Source organism: Triticum dicoccoides, chromosome 1A, assembly GCF_002162155.2.
Source record: "Triticum dicoccoides isolate Atlit2015 ecotype Zavitan chromosome 1A, WEW_v2.0, whole genome shotgun sequence".
NCBI lineage: Eukaryota > Viridiplantae > Streptophyta > Magnoliopsida > Poales > Poaceae > Triticum > Triticum dicoccoides.
The window spans coordinates 143833491-143856860 of NC_041380.1; the positions used below are offsets into that span (position 1 = coordinate 143833491).

The 23370-nt window shown below is 47.2% G+C and overlaps 1 protein-coding gene across 3 annotated transcripts; it reads right to left on the minus strand.

The window, feature by feature from the left end:
• Positions 1–15165: 15165 nt before the first annotated feature.
• Positions 15166–22087, minus strand: LOC119367827 (villin-1-like). 3 transcript variants are annotated; one of them, XM_037633226.1, is made up of 20 exons: positions 21861–22087; positions 21307–21406; positions 21137–21205; positions 20781–21017; positions 20513–20690; positions 20293–20428; positions 20046–20208; positions 19626–19776; positions 19451–19536; positions 19227–19382; positions 18951–19019; positions 18770–18838; positions 18536–18673; positions 18273–18401; positions 18023–18170; positions 17926–17936; positions 17673–17813; positions 17461–17598; positions 17266–17328; positions 15166–16605 (listed from the first exon to the last, which is right to left on the minus strand). In XM_037633226.1, exons 1-20 carry the CDS (start codon positions 21911–21913, stop codon positions 16261–16263), a joined length of 2580 nt encoding a protein of 859 aa, XP_037489123.1. In that variant the 5' UTR covers positions 21914–22087; the 3' UTR covers positions 15166–16260. The 3 variants fall into 3 exon arrangements, with proteins under 3 accessions (XP_037489123.1, XP_037489129.1, XP_037489136.1); XM_037633232.1 differs by lacking the exon at positions 21861–22087 and having other exon boundaries at positions 20781–21013; positions 21307–21324; XM_037633239.1 differs by lacking the exon at positions 15166–16605 and having other exon boundaries at positions 17173–17328.
• Positions 22088–23370: the final 1283 nt, after the last annotated feature.

Here is a 23370-nt window from a genome sequence, read left to right on the forward strand (position 1 = left end):
AATGACAAACAACACAAGAATGACGCAAATCTGTGATTAACAGCATGATAGCACTTAGAATGCAACAAGAAACTAAGCTACTGCACTCCAACATAGCAACAAAGCATATGGCAGTGAAGTACAAGAGATGATTGACAAAACGTTGAACACTGAACTATGGCTAGATCACATAAGAACAGGTTCAAATAAGCATGGCAAAAGTGCAAAAGATATCAGCTTCACAGACTTAGTGAAATACTAACATGTCAAAAACAACATCAGGAAGCAAAGTTTAGAGCAAGCAAACAACATGCTACAGGAACATATCATGGCAAACAAAGGCATGGCATGCTTCTACTAAATTCATGAAACAAAAATCCCTTACTGAACATGAGCCAAAAAAACATAAGATATGATTGCACCCATGTAAACATAGCAAGTTATATTAACAGTTTCAGACAGTGAAATTCAGGACATGGCAGAAACAGATTCATGATAGCAACTTTACAAGATCATGCTACTCACCACAAAGCATTACATAACAACACAAGCATACCAATGGTAAGAAGACATGCTCATGAAGCTAAACATGGCAAGAGGAAGTCCATAGGGCACATGTATCACTAACAACACCCATGGAAAAGTTGAATAGCATGATAACAATATGCCTGGAATAATATATAGCAAAAGTAGAGCATGGTAATGACGATCTAGAGCACTCCATAATTGCAACCAGAGGCATCAATGGATATAGCATAACCATATGTCCAAAAGATCCCTACTGAACTACCTCAAAATAATCATGGATCTCGTGGTAGCAAGAAGTTTACATGGCATCAAAATAACATCAGGAAAAGGACTTAGCAAAATCCTAAGTACCTGAAAACAGCAACATCACAGAGCCTACTTTATATGCTTGTGTTAGTCAGCACATAGAACAAAAAAATACAAGACTTGCACCCTTGTAAATATGGCACGATGTAGCTCAAAACACATGTAGACATCATGCTCATAAGATGCACACACAAAATGCAACAAAAATGACAAAACTCTATGTTCAGTTAAGAACCAGCAGTTAACATTTTATAGCACTCTTGCAACGATAATAATGGCATCAATATGGACATTAACATGCATGCAAATGCCACTAGCATGAATAGCTTAACAAGGCGAACATTTCGACATATCATATGCATGATTCAGAGCAACGAGCATGGAGATATAGCATGTTGAACAGGGCATCACAATATGAAGATTAGGGAGTTAGTAGAAATATTACCCTCCAAGGACGTGGACGGGATGGAGCGGGGTGACGAGATCTGGGGACGGCGGGCGTTTGGTTCGATGGATAGGTGGATCTGGTCCACCTTTTCCAGATCCACCAGAGAGAAGACACCGACGATCTTGGGGCAGTCACCCGCAAAGCCGACGACCTTCGGCGAGGCAGTATGGCTCTCGGGGCGACGGGTCTGGCGGGGTCATCGTCGGCGCAACGCGCGGCACGGAGCGGCGAAGCGGCAAGGTCGGCGGGCGGAGGTGTCCGCGCCGGCGAGAGGAGCTTGGGACTGCACGACGCGGAGCTGGGCGGGGAGGTGCCTGGCGGCAGCGCGAGGCGTGGAGGCGGACGGCGAGGGACGCGGCGGCAGGGTGGGCAGCGCGCGGGCGCGGGCCGGGGAGGGCCCGATCCGGGCCGTGCGGGCCGGCGGCGGCAGGGCACGGCGGTTGACACATGGCGTGGCAGGATTGGCGCAGACGCGGCGGCGATTTCGTCCGGTGAAGGTCGGACGTGTTCGGTGGCGGTGGGGGAGGATTTTTAGGGTTTCATCTGCGAAATTCGGGGGAGAGGCACACATATATATAGGTGGAGGGAGCTAGGAGAGTCCAAATGGGGTGCGATTTTCGCCCACACGATCGTGATCCAACGACGGAGAGCATGGAGGGGGTTTAGATGGGTTATTGGGCTGTTTTGGAGGGGTTTTGGGCTGCAACAAAAGAGGCTTTTGCGGTTACCCGGTTAACCGTTGGGGCATCAAACGACCTCCAAATGGAAAGAAATTTGATAGGCGGTATACCGGTGATGTACCAATGCCACTTGACAAATCTCGGCCCATTCCAAGAACGGTTTTCTGCCGCTCACGAAAAGGGACAAGAGGGGTGTCGGTGTCAAAACCGGTGGATCTCGGGTAGGGGGTCCCGAACTGTGCGTCTAGGCCGGATGCTAACAGGAGGCAGGGGACACGATGTTTTACCCAGGTTCGGGCCCTCTTGATGGAGGTAAAACCCTACGTCCTGCTTGATTCATATTGATGATATGGGTAGTACAAGAGTAGATCTACCACGAGATCCGAGAGGCTAAACCCTAGAAGCTAGCCTATGGTATGATTGTATGTTGTGGTTGTTGTCCTACGGACTAAAACTCTTCAGTTTATATAGACACCGGAGAGGGTTAGGGTTACACAAGGTCGGTTACAAAGGAGGAGATATCCATATCCGTAGTGCCTAGCTTGCCTTCCACGCCAAGTAGAGTCCCATCCGGACACGAGACGAAGTCTTCAATCTTGTATCTTCATAGTCTAACAGTCCGCTAATGGATATAGTCCGGCTATCCGGAGACCCCCTAATCCAGGACTCCCCCAGTAGCCCCCAAACCAGGCTTCAATGACGATGAGTCCGGCGCGCAGTATTGTCTTCGGCATTGCAAGGCGGGTTCCTCTCCAAATTTTGTGTACCTGTCGAAATAGTGTCCGGTTTCTTGTGAATGTTGCACTCCTTGGCTTCCACGGCCAATAATAGCCACTTTCCACATGTCGAGCGAATGTGAAGAGCCATGGTGTTTTCACATTTACCCCCCGAGCTGTGTGAATGAGGCGCCTATTAAAAAGACGAGGATTCAGATCCAAATCACACCATCCTCCCTTGGCGAGCCTTCATCAGAGCATGCCCGACAGAGATCCATTCCATCATGGCCGGTCGACGTAGCTCCTCCTCTCTCTCCCCTAGCTCCAAGCCTGGAGATTGGGAGAGATGTTTCGTCCCGCACAGCAAATTAGTGATGCTTCAGACCAAGGGATTTCTTCCCCCAGCATACATGGTCCCGGTTCGAGCCGGGCTCGCCACCTATAATGGCGGAGAGCAAGCGGAGAGCCTTCCCAATCCCTCCAAGGGAGAGCGGGTATGCCTTGTCCCTTATTTGGTAAGAGGGCTCGGATTCCCAATTCATCCGTTTCTCCGGGGGCTCCTGGAGTTCTACGGCCTCTAGTTGCACAACCTTACGCCTGCCTCCATGCTGCATATCGCGGGATTCATAGCCCTCTACGAGTTGTTTTTGGGCTGTGAGGCTCATTTCGCTCTGTGGAAGAAGTTGTTCTGCCTTGTGCCCCTTTCTCAGAAGGGGTCAATATATCAAGTGGGCGGAGCCGAAGTGTGGCGTGTTGCCGGGACCGGATACCTGTCCGGAACCTCAAAGAAGACGTCCGAAGACTGACCTTCAGAATGGTTTTATATAGAAGACGTCCCCCTCCCGGATCCTATTCGGATCGGCCTTCCTGAGTTCCACAACGCCCCTTTGAAGAAGCGCCGGAGCTGGCGTCCACGGAGCCCCCTGGAGGAAGATGACAGGGACGTTCTTTACCTGATGAGCCGGATAAGTTTTTTAGCTTGATCTGGATTGACCATGATCGAGGTCATGGCCATATGTATCATGCGGGGGGTGCAACCGCTTCAGTATAGAGGCCACCCCATGTGGAGCCCCCTGGAGGAGGAGGATGCCACCCGCTACGGCCATAAAGGGCCGGGATCGGTTGCTGATCTAATAAAGATCTTATCCACTTTGTACAAGGGAGAAGAGGAGGAATTCCTTCGTGTCAACCCGCAGTGCGGACTTTCTATGTACAATCCTCCGAGCTGGGTAAGCGGAGACTTTTTCTCGCCCATCTGTTTCATATTTCCGCAGTTAAGTATTCAGTCTAGCAATTTCTACGCAGGAACTGCGACAAGCTGTAAGGGAGATAAACAACCCCCCTCCACAACCCAAGGACCCTGGACGGTCCCTCGACCCGGCCTCCGAAGAGGATCCGGACATATCTGTGGAGCTAATCGATGGGGTGTTTTACCAATCGAGCAATGATAATGCTTTGGTGGCCATTACGAACGATTACCCTGGGCTAGTTCCAGCCTCACGGGTGACTGAGACCGAAGTCCCAGCACTTCAAAAAGGGATCCGTCCTTGCGTGTTTTTGATCGCCGTATAACAGCCGTGTTTTGCAGGGGAGGTCCTCGAGGCAGAAGGCCGAGCCTGCGGCGACTGGCCAACAAGGGGCCACGAGGCCAAGCAGGCTGAAAAGACTCGCAGTCCGGATTGAGACACCGGCGCAGCGGTACGGCACGCCATTTTTATTGCAAGACATTATTCTCGGAGGTGTATTAACGCCCATACCTTCTTTTCAGGAAAAAGAGCGCTCGCCGGACTATACCCGGAGAGGCTACCAATCGCGCCTCGACAAGCCAGGCTCCAAGGCCGGATTCGGAGGCGGGAACGAATACGAGGCGTGCGCCGGGTGCTCCTCCGACAGAGGATGCGGATAAACTGTCCGCCACCAATTCCGAGGTGGAAAGTGCCATGAACCACAGGCGTCGCCGGACTGTTCTTCGTGACGCTTGTTTCTCCCAAGAGGAATTGGATGCCTTCAACTCGGGAGACGCGCACCTCCGTGCCGCTCAAAATGGTCTAACCAGAGCCATGGAGCAGTATGTAAAAGACATACGGGTGAGAAAATTTGGTGATTATATATATCAGTAGCCCCTGAGACTTGAAATATTTAGGATAACTGATTTAAGGATCATTTGTTATGCAGGTTCTTACAGAAAAGAATACTCAACTGTCCCAGGAGCTGGAAGAGTGCAAAGCCCAACTTCAGGCCGCACTAGCCGCAGCAGGGGAGCCCAAAGAGACCCCCTCTGGTAACATATCCTTCAAATGATAAGTATCATATAGAATGCGGCGTGTATGCAGATCTGACGATAAAATTGCAGATGACACTGGAGTAAATCTGGATAAGCAACAGCTCCTACGCCAGCTGAAGGCCGGTGAGAATGTGCTTACGAGGGTGAGGCAGGAGAAAAATGATCTCCTAGATGCCAACACCAAGCTGGGCGTGGAACTACAAGATGTTCATGCCCAACTGTCGGACTCTATTAAGGAAAATCGGCGGCTTCGACGCGGCATATTTAGTAAGTGTTTGAACGAACTTTGAAAAAAAGTTCGGCGAGGAAGCTGGCTGACATAGTTATGTCTGTAGGTATGCTAACAGGTCGTCCTGCCGAGGAAATGCCCGGTTCAACGGGTGACCTTCTTCCCGAGCTCTCACAACTGCACGAACGAGTTCGGCAGGTGATGCAAGGCGTCGCCCAGGCCTTGTGGCCATCCGTCTCCATACCCGAAGGCCTTGGAGAGCTTGCAGAAAAGCTAAAGGGAGTGCAGTGGCGCTTCCGATTATGGAAGATATCGGCCTGCCATCAGGGCTCCAAGGAAGCCTGGGCAATGGGGAAGACAAGATACACGAAGGCTGACCCGAACCACATGGCCGAAGTCAGACCTGTGGGGCCCGATGGGAAGGAGATCCCTGTGAGCTTAGTGTACGGCCAAGTAGAATTGGCCGCAAAGTATTCCCAACAGGACTGTAGACTAGACAGCCTATTGGATGGTATTGAAGAGGAATTCAACCAGTCAAATTGACTATGTAATTTTAAAGTGACATGTACAATGCCTTCTAGCCGTATTGTAGATCGTTTGTCGTGGTGGACCTTTTTGCTTCGACCTCGGGACCCGACGGTCCGGAGTGTATCCGAATACCCTCTCGGTTATGTAAGAACCGGGGCATGCGTGGAGACCAGGCGTAGGGGTCATTAGTGCTTTATCAGACAAGTGCCCAACTAGTTATGTTATATTACATGGGTAGTAAGAAACATCTTTCAGGGAGAATAGTTCCGTTAAGGGTTCCTTTCCCTGGGTAAGCATGCCCTAAAGTGCATGTCCGGACTGCGACAAGAAGTGCAGAAAAAGAATCTGGGGCAGATATGGATAATAAATAAAAGTCATCTTTTGTTCACCGACCAAATATTCCCTTAAGAACGCTAGCTTTCGGCTTCACCTAGTCTGAGGTACACGTCTGGCTGACCCGGCGGTAACAATCGCAGAGGTGCTCCCCTTATGCCCTAGCCGAATTAACGGGAACGTAGGGCATAAATACAAGATCCAGGCAACCCAGCTTGGCCAAAACTTAGGTCATATCGATGCATATAATGGTGAAAAAAGGTACATGCGGAAGTATAACACATGTGTTGGGCGTGAGGCCCAGGTAAATAATTTAAGCTTCTATGAAAGAAGCCCCTAGGTATGAAGAGTGCGGCTAGCGCATCTGTAATGTATGAGTGAGGCACAAGGTGACCCTTGAAGGCCTAGAGAAATAAAAGAAAGAAAGGGAAACAAGACAGATGATGCATATGCAAAAAATGGACAAAGGGAGGGGACTGACATAAAGTCCGGTGCTAGGCGTAGAATCTTCGAAGTCTGGCTGCGTTCCATGGGTTTGGCTCGAGTGGACTAGTCGATGCATCCCGCAGTCGGTACGCTCCACCGGTCAGAACTTGGTCGATAATGAAGGGACCTTCCCATTTGGGCTCGAGCTTGTTCTTTTTCTTATCCGGCAGCCGTAGAACTAGTTCGCCCATGTTATAAGTTTTGGCCCGTACTTCTCTGCTTTGGTATCTGCGAGCCTGTTGCTGGTAAAATGCGGAACGGGCTTTGGCTACGTCGCGCTCTTCTTCCAAGCTGTCCAGACTGTCCTGCCGATCGAACTCCGCTTCTCTTTCTTCGTACATGCGCACTCGAGGTGAGTCATGAATTATGTCACAGGGCAGGACTGCCTCTGCACCATACACCATAAAAAACGGTGTATATCCGGTACTACGATTCGGCGTGGTCCGCAGCCCCCAGAGTACGGAGTCGAGCTCCTCTACCCAGTGCGTGTCAGACTCCGTTAAGGAGCGCACTAATCTGGGTTTAATGCCGCTCGTTATAAGACCTTTTGCTCGTTCGACTTGACCGTTGGTTTGTGGGTGATAGACTGAAGCATAATCAAGCTTGATGCCCATTTTGCTGCACCAGAGTTTTACCTCATCGGTCGTGAAGTTCGTGCCGTTATCAGTGATGATGCTGTGGGGGACGCCGTAACGGTGTACAACCCCGGATATGAAATCTATCACCGGTCCGGATTCGGCTGTTTTAACCGGTTTAGCCTCTATCCATTTGGTGAATTTATCCACCATGATGAATAAGTATTTTTTTCTTGTGGGTTCCCCCTTTAAGGGGTCCAACCATGTCAAGCCCCCAGACCACGAAGGGCCATGTAATGGGGATTGTTTGGAGGGCGGTGGGTGGCATGCGGCTTTGATTTGCAAAGAGCTGGCAACCGGCACAACGTTGGACCAAGTCCTGTGCATCTGCCCGGGCCATTGGCCAATAGAATCATGTACGGAAGGCCTTGCTTACAAGAGCCCGGGCTGCGGCGTGATGACTGCCGAGTCCGGCGTGAATTTCTGCCAAAAGGTTCCGCCCTTCATCTTCGGAGATGCACCTTTGAAGGACTCTGATAGCGCTTTTTTTGTACAATTCTCCCTCATGGACCCTGTAGGCCTTTGATCACCGCACTATGCAGCGTAATTCATTTTGGTCCTCCGGAAGTTCCTGTCTAGTTAGGTAGGCCAGGAATGGTTCTGTCCATGGGGCAGTAATGGCCCTTATTTCGTGGGCTGAATGTGTTATTTCGGTGGCGTAGCCTCCGATTGTGTCAGAGAGTTCGGTATCGGGTATTTTGGCAGGGTCGGACTGTTGTTACCGGTGTCCCCTTCCCATGCTACGGATGGCTTGAAGAGCCTTTCCAGAAATATGTTGGGAGGGACCGCGTCGCGTTTTGCGCCGATGCGGGCGAGGATATCCGCCGCCTGATTGTTTTCCCGAGCCACATGGTGAAATTCGAGCCCCTCGAACCGAGCTGACATTTTTAGGACGGCATTGCGATAAGCTTCCATTTTCGGGTCCTTGGCATCAAAGTCTCCATTTATTTGGGATATTGCAAGGTTCGAATCCCCACGCACCTCTAGGCGTTGAATGCCCATGGATACTGCCATCCGGAGACCATGTAGAAGGGCCTCATATTCGGCTGCGTTGTTGGAGTCCGTATACATTATCTGTAGTACATATTGAACGGTCTCCTGTGGGGGACGTCAAAACGATGCCAGCCCCCAGACCAGCCAACATTTTGGAGCCGTCGAAGTGCATGATCCTGTTTGAATATGTGTCGTACCCTTTAGGGAGTTCGGCTTCCGTCCACTCAGCGACGAAGTCAGCCAAAACTTGCGACTTAATAGCTCGCCGTGGCTTGTAAGTTATGTCGAACGGGAGGAGCTCAATGGCCCATTTGGAAATCCGGCCCATCGTGTCGCGGTTGTTTATAATATCGTTAAGTGGTACTTCCGAGGCTACTGTTATCGAACACTCTTGAAAGTAGTGTCGCAGCTTCCGGGATGCCATAAATACCGCCTACGCTATCTTTTGATAATGCGGGTACCGTGATTTGCATGGGGTAAGGACAGTGGACACATAGTAAACCGGCTTTTGAAGGGGGAATTTGTGTCCGTCCACTTCTCGCTCGACGACGAGCACTGCGCTTACTACTTGATGAGTTGCCGCAATGTATAATAGCATTGGTTCGCCAATGTTTGGCGTGGCCAGGACTGGGTTTGTTGCCAATATGGCTTTTATTTTGTTGAGTCCTGCCGTGGTGGCATCCGTCCACTCGAAGTGTTCGGTGCACCGGAGGAGGCGATAAAGGGGTAATGCCTTTTCTCCCAAGCGGGAGATAAAGCGGCTTAGAGCCGCCACGCATCCAGTCAATTTTTGTATTTGTTTGAGGTTTGTTGGGGTAGCCAACTATGACAACGCTCGGATTTTGGCCGGATTAGCTTCAATACCTCTACTGGAGACAATGAATCCCAGGAGCTTTCCGGCTGGTACGCCGAAAACGCATTTTTCCGGATTGAGCTTGATGCCATATGTTCGGAGGTTGTCGAATGTGAGCCTCCAGTCGTCTACTAGAGTTTCGACATGCTTGGTTTTAACGACCACATCGTCTACCTATGCCTCCACTGTTTTGCCAATCTGGTTTGCCAGATATGTCTGAATCATGCGCTGATATGTTGCGCCGGTGTTTTTGAGCCCGAAGGGCATTATGTTGAAGCAGAATGGGCTGTATGGTGTGATGAATGCCGTTGCGGCTTGGTCTGGCTCTGCCATTTTAATTTGATGGTAGCCGGAGTATGCGTCGAGGAAACATAATGAATCATGTCCTGCGTAGCGTCGATGATTTGATCGATGCAGGGGAGGGGGAAGGGATCCTTTGGGCAGGCCTTATTAAGGTCCTTAAAATCGACGCACAAGCACCAGGATTTGTCCTTCTTTGGTACCATGACCAGGTTTGCTAGCCAGTCTGGATGTTTTATGTCTCTGATGAATCCGGCCTCCAATAGCTTGGCTAGTTCCTCTCCCATGGCTTGTCTCTTAGGTTCGAAGAAACGTCGAAAAGCCTGGTTGACTGGCTTGAATCCTTTTAGGATATTTAGGCTGTGCTCAGCCAGCCTGCATGGGATTCCTGGCATGTCTGAAGGGTGTCAGGCAAAAATGTCCCAGTTCTCGCGTAGGAACTCTCGCAGTGCGGTGTCGACATCAGGGTTTAATTGTGCCCCGATGGAAGTTGTTTTTGTAGGGTCCGTTGGATGGACTTGGAGTTTGACTATTTCATCCGCCGGTTTAAAGGAGGTGGACTTGGATCTTTTATCGAGTATCACGTCGTCCCTGTTCACCATGGAGCGCAGCGCAGTTAGTTCCTCGGCCGCTAGGGCTTCGGATAGTGCCTCAAGGGCCAGTGCAGCTGTCTTATTTTCGGCGCGGAGTGCTATGTCCGGATCACTAGAAAGAGTGATGATTCCGTTGGGCCCGGGCATTTTGAGCTTCATGTACCCGTAATGGGGTATGGCTTGGAAGATTGTAAACGCCTCCCGCCCTAATAGAGTGTGGTATCTGCTGCTGAACGGGCCACTTGGAATGTAATTTCTTCGGACCTGTAATTATCCGGCGTGCCGAATACCATGTCTAGTGTGATTTTCCCAGCACAACGTGCTTCCCGACTGGGGATGATTCCTCTAAAGGTTGTGCTACTTTGCTCAATGTGGCTCCAGTCTATTTCCATCTTTTGAAGAGTTTCTTCATAGATGAGGTTTAATCCGCCGCCGCCGTCCATGAGTACCTTGGTGAGTCGAAAGCCATCCATGATTGGATTGAGGACCAGTGCGACTGGTGCTCGGGCTGTTCGGAATTTAGGTTTGTCACTGGCATTGAAGGTAATAGCCGTGTCACTCCAAGGATTTATTTCTGCTATGTGGCAGATTTCGGCCATGCTGCGGAGTGTTCGCTTGCGTCTATTATTTGACACGAAGGTCTCAAAGACCGTTAACACCATATTGTTGTCCACGGGATGGTGCTCTGTGGTATTTGGGAGGAGTAGATCCTCACCACTTTTGGCCACCTGCCGGAGTATCCAACATGCTCTAAGGATGTGCGTTGGTATTGCATCTGCTGTACTATGAATTTTGCAGGGTCCGTTGAGCCATCCCTCCAGTACGGTTCCTTGCCCCGTGGAGGGCTTTTGCTTTTTGGTAGTTAACCCAGGTGTATTCTTATAATGCACCCTTTTATTTCGGACTGGGTTTGTATTCAGAGCCAGATTATCCCAAAATTTTATTTCGGTTTTCCAGGTGCTTTCCATCGCACAGTACTTTTGTACTATGGACACCAAGTCGGCAAAGCGTGTAATTTCGCGGCGACTTATGGCGTTGAGGATTCCCTTGTCCGTGCAATTATTGCAGAAGAATGAAATTGCATCTTCCTCGCGGCAGTCCTTTATCATGTTCATGACCAGGAGGAATCTGGCCCAGTAATGGTGTACTGTTTCTTCGGGCTCTTGCCTAATTTGGGATAGATCGCGTATGTTTGGGTGGGTGGGTGGAATTGAATCCGAATCCTCATCCAATCTGAGACTCAGGGGCCAAGGAGTTTCCGAACTCGGAAGTTTGGATTCTTGGATGTTTTCCGATAAATCTAGCCCGCTGCCTGATTCTAGGTTCAGGCCTTGAGTGACGTCCTCCCCTCCGCGGGTATCCGGCTTGGAGGGATTGGGAATCCGGACATAGCTAGTCCTTAAGATAGATGAAGGGTTGCCGCATTGTTCCTCCACCACTGCAATGTGATGGGTGACCTGGGGAGAGTTGATCTCTCTCACATCGGGTTTAGGCCCAATCTGATCGTAGTCTGTAGCGACTCCCAGGGCGGCGATGCGATCCAAGAGCTCGTTCAGGGAAGAGAGCTCCATTGGATCTAACTGCTCGGCGAGTTCCGAGTTGACATGAAGATTGCTTTTGATGACCCGAGAAGTCATCATCGGCGCAGCGGTCGAACAGGCGGTCATAAGAAAACCACCTAGCCGGAGAGTTTGGCCGATAGCCAAAGCTCCCTCAGCAACAGTGCCGTCTTTAAAGACGGGATGAGACATCCTTCCTAATGGCGACGGCATAGCGGAACTCTCAATGAAAGCACCAATGTCGGTGTCAAAACCGGCGGATCTCGGGTAGGGGGTCCCGAACTGTGCGTCTAGGCCGGATGGTAACAGGAGGCAGGGGACACGATGTTTTACCCAGGTTCGGGCCCTCTTGATGGAGGTAAAACCCTACGTCCTGCTTGATTAATATTGATGACATGTGTAGTACAAGAGTAGATCTACCACGAGATCTGAGAGGCTAAACCCTAGAAGCTAGCCTATGGTATGATTGTATGTTGTGGTTGTTGTCCTACGGACTAAAACCCTTCGGTTTATATAGACACCGGAGAGGGTTAAGGTTACACAAGGTCGGTTACAAAGGAGGAGATATCCATATCCGTATTGCCTAGCTTGCCTTCCACGCCAAGTAGAGTCCCATCCGGACACGAGACGAAGTCTTCAATCTTGTATCTTCATAGTCTAACAGTCTGGCTATCCGGAGACCACCTAATCCAGGACTCCCTCAAGTGGTGCACCAGGTGCATGTGGGAGCGTCGGATTGCGAAACAGACAATAGGGAAAATGCTCGGATGCATGAGACGAACATGTATGCAAATGAGATGCACATGATGACATGATATGAAATGTGTGACATGAAAAAAATGGAAAACGAAGACAAAAACCCAACCACGAAGGGAATATCATATCACATAGCCGAAAATGGCAAGAGTCGGAGTTACAAATATGGAAAATTATATTCGGGGCGTTACACCAGGCCTCTCATGTCTTTTGTTTGCTAAAAGTGCCTCGATTGTCTTATGTTTACGTAATCATATAACACAGTTCACCATGAGGCCGATGTAGCAACATAAATCTTGGGATAAACAATGTCAATGTTGGATTTGATGTGTGCCGATGTAGCAACAAGGATGTGTGCCAAACCAAACCAATAAATTGGAGAAGAAATACGAGGCTATATTAATCATGCATAAAAGAGTTCATAGAGAACCCAAATAAAATTCATGGATAGATCTGATCATAAACTCACAATTCATCATATCTCAACAAACACACTGCAAAAAAATTGCATCGGATAGAACTCCAAGAACATCAAGGAGAGCATTGTATTGAAGAACATAGAGAGAGAAGTAGCCATCTAGGTACTAACTATGGACCCGTAGGTCTGTAATAAACTATTCACGCATCATCGGAGGGGTGGCAAGGTTGATGAAGAACCCCTCCATGATTGTTCCCCCCTCCAGCAGAGTGCCTAAAAGGCCTCTAGATAGGATCTCATGGTTCTGGAACTTGCGGCAGCGAAAAAAGTATTTCGTGGACTCCTCCGAGGGTTTCGGGATTTATGGGTGTTTATAGAGGCGGAATTAGGTCAGACGGAGCCTCAGGAGCCCCACCACCCATCAGGGCCCGACAACCCCCTGGGCCCGCCCTGGGGGTGGTGTGCCCATGCTCCCATGCCTGGTCTTCTCCCGAAGCTTCAAGTGTTCATTATGTCCAGAAAAAATCTCCAAAAAAAATTTGTGGCATTTGGACTTCGTTTGGTACTGATATTCTGCGAAACCAAAAACAAGCAAAAAACAACAGCTGGCACTGGGCACTAGGTTAATAGCTTAGCCCCAAAAATGATATAAAGTTGCTTGCAAATGTATATAAAACATCCAAGATTGATACTTTAATAGCATGGAACAATAAAAAATAATAGATGCGTTGGAGACGTATCAATCTCCTCCTAGGAGGTCTTGATCTCCAAAGGAGTGGTAGATGACCAAAGCCCTCTAAAATATCTTAGTATACTTTGCTAACCATAACTAGGAGGACCTGGGGGTCTATATATAGTGTGCCACATGATAGGAGAGGAGGAGAGGGGATACATGGGCGTCTGGCCCGGTTAGGCATGCGTAGGTGCCGGATGTCTGGGGCTTCGCAGGTCACCGAATGTCTAGGGTCGGGGCCGAATGTTCGGCCTGGCCGCTGGTCACGGTACTGGTGTCCGGGAGCCGGATTTCACGAGCTCAGCCGGATATCTCTGGGGCTTTTAGGCCAGATGTCCGGGCCAGAGCCGGATGTCAGGCTCCTGGAGCTTCGCAGCGGCTTCCTTGCTGTTGTTGCTCTTGTCTTCAGGTGCTAGATGTTCGGGCCATGGGCCGGATGTCCGGTCGCTGTAGACTTCCAGCGGTTCCTTCCGTCGTGCTCCTTTGCGCGCCTTCCTGGGGCTTGGTCTTCATTTCGAGTGTTTCCGAGGAGGCCTTCTTCGTACCTAAGCACACATAGCATTTTCGATTGAGGTAGTAGCCATGTTTCATGTGGTTCATACGGAAGCTCATTAAAAAGAGATGTCACCTCGGTCTCGATAGCTTTTGCACGTGCTCGTGTTGTCGGTCCACTTGGCACTTGGGGAGACGAAGGTAGGTCCATGGGGATGATCGTGGGATGCTCCGCATCAAACACTTTCCGAGATAGCTGGAGAGCATCTTTATGATCACCCAGTTACGAAGTGACTTCTGATGCACACAAAGTATTCTTCTGGTATTAGGGAGTGGCACGATTTCATGGTCTAAGAAACATATACTTGACATGACTAAAGTTGTAGCAATTAAACTAAGTGATGTGATCTGATGCTAAGCTTATGGTTGGGTATGTCCATGACATCATTCTTCTAATGATGTGATTCCATTATTAAATGACAACTCATGTCTATGGTCAGAAAATCTTAACCATCTTTAATCAACGAGCTAGTCTAGTAGAGGCTCAATAGGAACACGGTGTTTGTTTATTCATCCACACATGTATTTAAGTTTTCGGTCAATACAATTCTAACATGGATAATAAACATTTATCATGAACAACAAAATATGATAATAACATATTTATTATTGCCTTTAGGGCGCATTTCCAACACCTCTCCCATCACTTCCCCAGCTAGAGACGCTGGCGGAGAAGCTCCAGGATCAAGCCGGCCCTGAGCTCACAAAGCTACTTTTTGCCTCTCTCAAAAGTAGTTGATGCAGTGTCCACGAGTAACCCCTCTTCAGTGTCCGCATGCACTGAAGAATTGGCGTGGTGATCACAACAAGTCAAGAATAGGTAATATATTTATTATTGCCTCTAGGGCGTATTTCCAACACCTCTTCCATCACTTCCCCAGCCAGCGACGCTGGCGGCGAAGCTCCGGGATCAGGCCGGCCCTTAGCTCACAAAGCTACTTTTTGCCTCTCTTAAAAGTAGCCGGTACTTTTTGCCTCTCTCAAAAGAAAAAGTACCCTCATCAGTGTCCGCGTGCACTGAAGAACTGGCGTGGTGATCACAACAAGTCAGGAATAGGGGCACCGACATGGCCGAGCGAACAGAGAAGGAACCACGGAGAAGGTCAAAAGAAAAAGACAAGAAGGAAGCTGAGAGGAAATGGTGTGTTCTACCTCCATAATGCATAACATCATATCTTGATACATAGTTACTCAATTTATTACTATGCATCTTACTTCATACGGTATCATACAATGATATTTAAATGTGTGCCATCTCATCAAAATACTTAGTTGGCATATATAATACTTTCTCTATTCACTTTTATAAGACGTTTTAGAAAATTCTAACAATGCCCAAAATAGTTCAAATCTGGCTGTCCAAAACATCTTATAAAAACGAACGGATGGAGTACTAGTTTCTATGACATTTTCGTTCTGATTAGCCTAGGACGAGGCGAAATCACATTCTCTGATGGGCAAGCAAATATCGGGGAGAGAAGTGCATATTACACCCCCCAACTCTAGCCTTAGTCTAATATACACCCCTCAACTTCAATACCGTCTAAAATACACCCCCAACTCTCAAAACCGGCTAGAATTCAACCCTCCCCTCCCTGTTGACCGGTTTTGACCCAGTTTAACCGGTTTTGACTAAGTGAACAGTAAAAAATAAAAACTTAAAAAACAAAAATACTTTTTTTGAAAAAATTTAAAAAAGTTTCAAGTTTTTTCACCGCGTGAACAGTAAATTAAAAAAATCACCTTTTCAGCATGTTTGGACACGTGAGTAAATTTGAGATGTCCGTAAATTCGAAAAAAATTCAAAATTTTCAGCATGGTGAACAGTAATTCGGGAAAAAATCAAAAAAAAATCACCACGCGCTCAAACATCATCCATGCAAAAAAAAGGGTTTTTTACAAAAAATCAATTTTACTGTTCACCAAGCTGAAATTTTGAAAAAAAAATCGAATTTACGGACATCTCGAATTTACTCAGGTGTCCAAACATGCTGAAGCATGAAAAGGTGATTTTTTTTAAATTTACTGTTCACACGGTGAAAAAAACTTGGAACTTTTTTGAATTTTTTCCAAAAAAAGTATTTATGGTTTTTAAAATTTCATTTTTACTGTTCACTCAGTCAAAACCGGTCAAACTGGGTCAAAACCGGGCAACAGGGAGGGGATGGTTGAATTATGGCCAGTTTTGAGAGTTGAGGGATGTATAGATGGTATTGAAGTTGGGGGGTGTATATTAGACCAGGGCTAGAGTTTGGGGGGTGTAATATGCACTTCTCTCAATATCGGGCGTATGTTACAGTACAGGTACAGGTTTCACCTATCCTCCTCCGGTGTGCACCAGGGAGCTCTGCTCACCGTCGTCGACCAGGACTCCCTATGGCCGTAGGGGAGGGGAGATGTGCGGCCGCTGTCCCCGGCGCGTGCAGCGAGGAGGAAGGGAAGAGCCGCCGCGCCGTTGCTGGCGTCGACGGCGACGACGACGTGCGGCTCTTGAGAGACCAGGGTGGTGTTGCCGGCGACGCCGACGCTGCCGATGAAGATGGCGGCAGTCTCTCCCTAGCGGTCCTCCCGGCAGAGGCAGACCCGAACGTCCTCCTCGCGGCCGGCTGCTGCTGCTGCTGCTGCTCCGGCGTCGTCGGCTCTGACAACATCCCCTGTCTTCGCGACGAAGACTTGCGCAAGCTCCTGTCCGGTGACTGTCACACAGGAGGGGGAATTTCAAGATTGGGAACAGGTGGCAAACGTCAAACTGAAACTATGTCTAATTTCCTTAGTTTTAAAAGGAATAACGATTTCATTTTTGGAAGATATGGAATTGGCAAGCAATGAAATAAATACCGCTAAACAGTAGTACTAGCACTAGATCACTATTCACGTAGATTTTTTATATCCTCGAAATGCGATTAAATTATATTCCGGCATTTAACAGGTTCTTTTAGATTTTCCCCAAATTTTATAAATGTGGATTCCATGGGGTTTGCACGGAGATGGTACTCCCTCCGTTTTTATTTAGTTCGCATATTAGCTTTGGTCAAAGTCAAGTTTTACAAACTTTGACCAAGTTTATATACAAAAATATTAAGATATACAATAACAAATCAACAACATTACATTTATTATTAAATGTACTTTCACATCGTATAGATTTATTATGATAGATGTCTATATTGTTTTCTATAAACTTGGTCAAACTTTATGAAGTTTGGCTTCAGTCAACTCTAATATGCAGAGTAAATAAAAACAGAGGGAGTACTAGTTTTCAGCTGATAGTTAAAATATTAGTCTTCAGGCAAACTTTCACTGTTGAGACAGGTTGTTTTGAAGAAAATTGGTGAGATAAGGTAATAAACTATAACCTCCAATTTTGGTGAAAGCCCTTTCAGCATTGCCAGCTTCCTCTCAAATGAGTTGCCCAGCATCTACATGCAACAAATACAGAAACTAGTCATTAGATTGATCTTGAATTGATCCAGTGTGCAGCCTAATTTTATGAGATATGTGAACAACTAAAAAATGAAGCCGGCATTGATGTGCACTTCAGTAGCACTTACAGCTGCAGCTTGTTTTGAGCTATCCCAGTTGAAGAAGCTGGTGAAAAATGCAGGTTCATCGCCTTCCGCGACAGCATACACGGTTGTGTCAGTGATCGACCGTGGTCCATCCCAAGCAATGCCTGCCTGAAGGAACATCTGCAGGTAATAGAGAAGCACACTGAGTTTTGTGATTTCCCTGTCGCACAATCACAAGTTGGAAACACTAGGACCTTGCCGAAGTCGAGGGCGTGCTCCTTGGACGTGACACCTGAGTGAAGTCCAACCCAGACGAAGATTTGTTCGCCGCAGTCCAGTATCAACGTCTCCTCAGTTGCCAGATCATCCTGCGAGAAGCTGAATACCTCCTTTGCCTGGAAGAATGGAATACCAGAAGAAATTATTCAACCTTTTCAACAGAAATCAACAAGGTACGAGTCGGATGTATCCTTCATTTCCTGTGGTTCATTGTAACATAGCACTAACCTTGAACAGACCTGAAAACAATCATATAGCAGGGTCAGAACTGATCTTATGCGCAGAGGCTATTGGAAGGAAAAATATACAACACTATTGCACGCACATTGTTGAAAAGTACACGTATACAGATGTGGATCTGTTGGCCAACCCTTGACACACTTTTCTTTGGAGTATTCTGATCTTCCTCCTAATGTTGTCCAGAAACGGTCAGGTTCAGAACCTTCTCTTACTAACAATGATTGCTTCAGTGGCTGCAAAATAGCACTAAATATAGTCCATAAGGTGAATACATTACAATCTATAGAAATATTGTAATAAGACACAAAGGGGTTTGTTTGCAGTGTTATCCTTACACACAACTTATCCATCATTCTATCAAGTAGAACATGGTCACTGGGTGAAGAAAGACTTCCTAGCCATGTAAAGAAAGAAGCGCCGTCTTGCAAAATGTAACAGTGTGACGAATTAAGCGAACTTGCAGCCTGCAATTCAGTAAGTAATCCAGTAACCATAGGATGATTTAGAACAACAGAGGATTAAATGATATTTAAGTGTGATTTGGCGTAAAAGGCTAACTCTGAATATGCATTTGTATTATGGTTTTGCCCTAACTCACCAGATGAACCTGAATGGCTTGTATGCAATCAGGTCTCAGCCCTTGAACCCGGAATAATGCGGCCCCATCTTTCTGGTACAGTTCAGTTCTATTGCTTTTCTGCAGAGTAGAGTTCTTATATGCAGTACTCCTGCCACCCTGCAAACGAAGATGAGAAACTCCAGCATTCATATCCAAGTATGCATCCCTTCATTAACATCCAAGTACATGAACCACGCATCATGAGAAGTATACCTTGAATATGATCAGTGACTTGAATACTAGGAAAAACAACTCTGGTTCTCTGCCCTCAAGCACTTGCCCCTGAAATTGCACTTCGCAATTGAGTGATACTTGAATAGCATGGCAAAGACTCTGGTTTTATTTTTTGTCAACGCCAGGATTTAGAGTGGGACTAAGGAGTGAATTAGCTCACCACAACTGCACGTCCTTTGACTGAATCAGCCATGCTTGGCATCAATGAAACTGTGGCAACTCTATCTTCCTGCAGCCAAATTCACAAACTAATTTAAGTAACATGCAAACTACTGACAACATGCTATATGCGTAAACAGAACCAAACACTATCTCAGTAGCATGGCTGCAGCTGACCATGTTAATGGCTTTAATTTCTGATTAGTGGAAGTGTTCCTTAGCAAGGGAAAATATGAAAAAGTGCCTTTGATTTACACAAGACTAGCAAAGAGTAAACCTGTACACTATCTTGTCCAAACCAAGCAAGGAACAGATGATAATCTTTTCCATCTTCAGCGTAGCTGTACTGTATGATATAGCAATCTCCGTTGTAAAGTTGCTCCAGCTCCTCGGTGCAAAGGAGTGTTACACAACCACGGTCCACCAGCCAGACCTGTGGTATATCCTATTTTGTTAAAAGACGGATTCACGTATGCATCACATCTAGGCAATGAATTTTACCTTCAGACAACCATTACTACTGATGAGCTGCCGAGGTTTATCATCTGGAATTTCTGCAACATCATATCCCTGATGCTTGAAAATTGCTGCAACATAATTCTGCATTAGACCTTGCCATGATATTCGCAGATTTAATGAAACCAATAGTTACAGAAAATTACTATGGTCCTCACACCTGCCACTTTCTCCCGCCCTGCCTCGTACAACTTCTGCACAACATTCTTAGGCCAATGCTGAAAATGCAGCTTAAAATCGACAATTTCATGACCTTCAGTCATTATAACAGTGCGGCCAATTGATGATCTGTCTTGTAAGTGTACGTACTCCTACAAAAATAAGAATTTGTTTCAAGCTTATGGAAAGACTTAAGTAGATAGCACTAATCAAACATGTTAGCAGCCCTCGTCTGTTTCTTCTATGGTTGTAACTCATCTGAACTATATTTTTTCTGAAGATAACAAATATCTGCATATGAGCATATTAAGAAAACAATTGTGGTTCTGGTAGGAACTTTCCTACCAAGTTAGCCTACAAAATAACTAGCAGATATGCAATGATAGCAAAAAGGAAAATAATCAGGTATCCTTATGCTTACCTCTAATGCGGTAGCAGATGTCTTCTTCTCTGAAACTAGTGTTGTCATCCCTATCCACAAGAATATTTCAGCTCCACAGTCCAGTATGTAACTTCTGTCGGACTTCAGCATTTCTCTTTCTAAAACATGTGTCTCCATGGGAACAAGGATTCTCTTGTTAATCCTACATACAGGAAAGTTTACAAATATAGTTTTACATACTAACTCAAGGTTACTAATGGAGTCTGAATTAAGCGGGGGAAGTCACCAAAAAAGTTTCTTGGGTGAGGTAGTCATCGGTCCCCCATTGGCTGCGTCTGGTACATCACGAGGAATAGGCGCATAGCCTCCAAAGAGGTTCCAAAACTCACCAGCATCTGAATCACCAGCAAGCTTTCCATCCTCTATACAATCAGTAACAAACAAAAATAAAAACCTAAGAATATTCTATCCTTGCTAATGGAAGATGTAATTTCATTCAACACTACCTATTATCCCGATCTCACATCTGCCGCAGTGTCGGTTTTCTCTCAGATGCTTTATGACATCTAGTGCCATAGCCCTTGTTTGTATGCAAGAATGACAACCGCTGAAAAGGAAAATCTTGGATGGTGTGTCCACTATAAATGCCGCCTTATGATCCAGAGAGGACCGCGAAAATGGAACCTACAAACATCATCAGAGTTGTCAGTCGTTAGTAGTCTTACATTGACTCACTAAGATGTGCTGAAAATTCTTTGGTTTAGCAATTTTTACTTCTCTTAGACGAGCTACATGCTCTCCTTCGCACCGAAACATCGTGGTCCCGTCGCATTCATCCCCAGATCTTCTCCAGTGCGAAGAGAAGCTACCTTGTACAGGGATGATGCATGGTTTGAAGTATGACAAGAACTTGTCGGATTCTTCGCCTTGTGTTTCCCTGTACTGGATCGCGTGAGAGCCCAGCGCCGCATCCAACTCAACGGCCTTGTCAGAGGCCATCAAACAATCTTCCTAGGTGACCACAATGCAGGATGGACAGCAGGACACAAAGTAAGTCATAAGCAAAAGGCATTTTTAAGAAAAGAGTGACAAGAGGGCCCAATTAATTGATGTGGTCGTAACACGCACACCTCTTTGGCCTCCTCCCCTATCCAGTAATGCACATTATGCCTTCGAGTTCCGCTCTTGACTTCAGCTGTCTGAAACATTGTACAACATTTGAAATTACTCAGTGATGTAAATAGGCTAATAAAATGTACGATTTTACAGCTGAAACAGCCTACCCTGGAGAAGGACTTACATGGAGTATGATATAGCAGTTCCCAGTGTAGAACTTGCCATGGAAGGATTTTGCAATTGGGACTACATTGGTGCCCATAATACACCAGATATCCAGCCCTCTGGAATATTATATTGATTTAAAGTTAAAATTTTAATAAAAAATTGTACAGCCTAAGCTAGATTTATACTGCCTAACATTTACAGCACTGAGGTAAAATGAAGAATAATATTGCTTGACGCACAAAACTTTTGAAGCCACGAAATTTATTTCCACATTCCCTCCCTGATTAGAGAGTTCCAAGCAATTATCTTTGCTTATAGAAATCTTAAGTAGTAACAGAGCAGCGTTATTGCAGTGCTGCTGCTCCCCGGTAAAAAAGAAAAATTAACAGTGGCATTTTCTGAAGCGAAAGGGTAAAATTAGATGAGAGGGGGGAAGTGAATGAATCAGGGAGGCATATTCAAATGCTGATCCAAGCTTTGCCCGGAATCTAGTTCGAGAGAACAACTGAAAAAGAAGAAAAAGAACAGCAAAGAGGGCGAGGGGTTAGGGAGCAGGAGGAGGGGACGTACGGCTTGTCGCCGACGCCGAGGAACTCGTCGTCGACGCCCTTCATTGTCGACATGGCCCCTCGGAAGGACTGCAGCAAGAGGAGGCAATGCGAGCTCGCCCCCACCAAACAAGTGAGCAGAGCAGGGGAGGAAGAAGATGAAGAAAAGAAGAAAAGGAAAGGTGAGCAAGCAGCTGGTAGTGAAGTTTGGTGGAGCTGCAGAGGCTAAACAATTACGCACTTTCCCCTCCAGCGGGCTCCACCAGAGCCGAGAAAGGTAATGGCGAGAGAAATCGAGGGCGCGTCCATTGCTTTGCCTTGAAGGGCGTGACGTGCGAATTTACCGTGCTGTCTGACTCGCACTCCCCGTGTTGTAGGGGCATCTCCGCAATCAACAATTGTGTCACTTAGGGTGTGTTTGGTTGCCGTGCGCTACAGTACCTGCATTGTATACACTTTTCCACCCAATTTGTCTATGCAAATGCAGCCTCAGATGCACCATATGCATGTTGTTTGGTTGCCTGCATGGTACGAACCACACTACCTGGTGTTTGGTTGTCTGCATGTTAGTGGATAAACACAAGACATGGTGTTTGGTTGTATGCAACGTCTGGTGTGTGGTAACCTCTTTGGCTAGTTGATGAGGTTACCACCACACTTCGGCATCACACATCATAAGCACAACAGAGTATAAACAGAGCATTAACTAGCATAATTCAGATAGAGAAAAATTCAGCATAGGTCACAAAACTTGAGCAAGCTGACACTTAAGTACCACTACTTCAAAATATCCGAACTACAGTCCATATACTTACGCAGAGGATTCACTTTGGTCCGTATATATGAATTGAGCTACGTATTCGCTGACTTGGCCGAGTCAGCCGTTGCCAGCTAAGCTTTGACCGCCACATGTGCAGCACCTGGTCCGGGGGAGGGGGGTTAATACTAGTAGTTCCGTTTTTTTTGCAAATGCGCCAACACCTGGTCATTAAACGCCCCGCACCTGGTCGGACCGCACCCGGTCGCACCCACCCTCTCTGCTCCCGCACCCTCTCTGCTCCTGCACCCTCTCGGCTCGTCGTCGCTGCCGAGGTAGTGCGTTTGCTCGTCGGCGTCGACAACGGCTCCATGAGCACGTCGTCGGACGCTGAGTCGCCGCCGTCCGCGCCGTTCTGGAGGGGCCTGCGCGACGTGCCTCTTGCTCCTTCGCGTCGTCGTGATGATGCCTCGCCGCCCCTGTACGGTACGTCGCCGTCGCCAGCAGCTCCGTTGATCGATCTATGCAATTTAGCTCCCGTAAAGAGTTCCTGGCCGCATCAATTGCGCGTACGAGCTAGGGTTTGGCCGTTCGTTCAACTCTCTGACGGATTGGGTGTGGGGTGGTAGGGTTTTAGCAGTTTCTTGAAGATCTTTGTGGCAGGCCAAAACTAGGGCTGTGTCATGGGGGGTTTGCAGTAGATGGCCATGTTTGCAGAGATCTGGAGTGGTTAAGGTTCTTTCTCCCCCCAATTTTTCATCGGTCCAGGGGTCTA

Excerpts from the sequence above, each read along its gene's own strand:
- LOC119367827 (XM_037633226.1), bottom strand. The coding sequence starts at position 21,913 with ATGTCGACAATGAAGGGCGTCGACGACGAGTTCCTCGGCGTCGGCGAC. Across the intron at positions 17,599-17,672 it reads ACGCCCTCGACTTCGGCAAG|ATGTTCCTTCAGGCAGGCAT; the intron begins GTCCTAGTGTTT and ends TATTACCTGCAG. Across the intron at positions 16,606-17,265 it reads GGCTTTCACCAAAATTGGAG|TCACCGGACAGGAGCTTGCG; the intron begins GTTATAGTTTAT and ends CCTGTGTGACAG.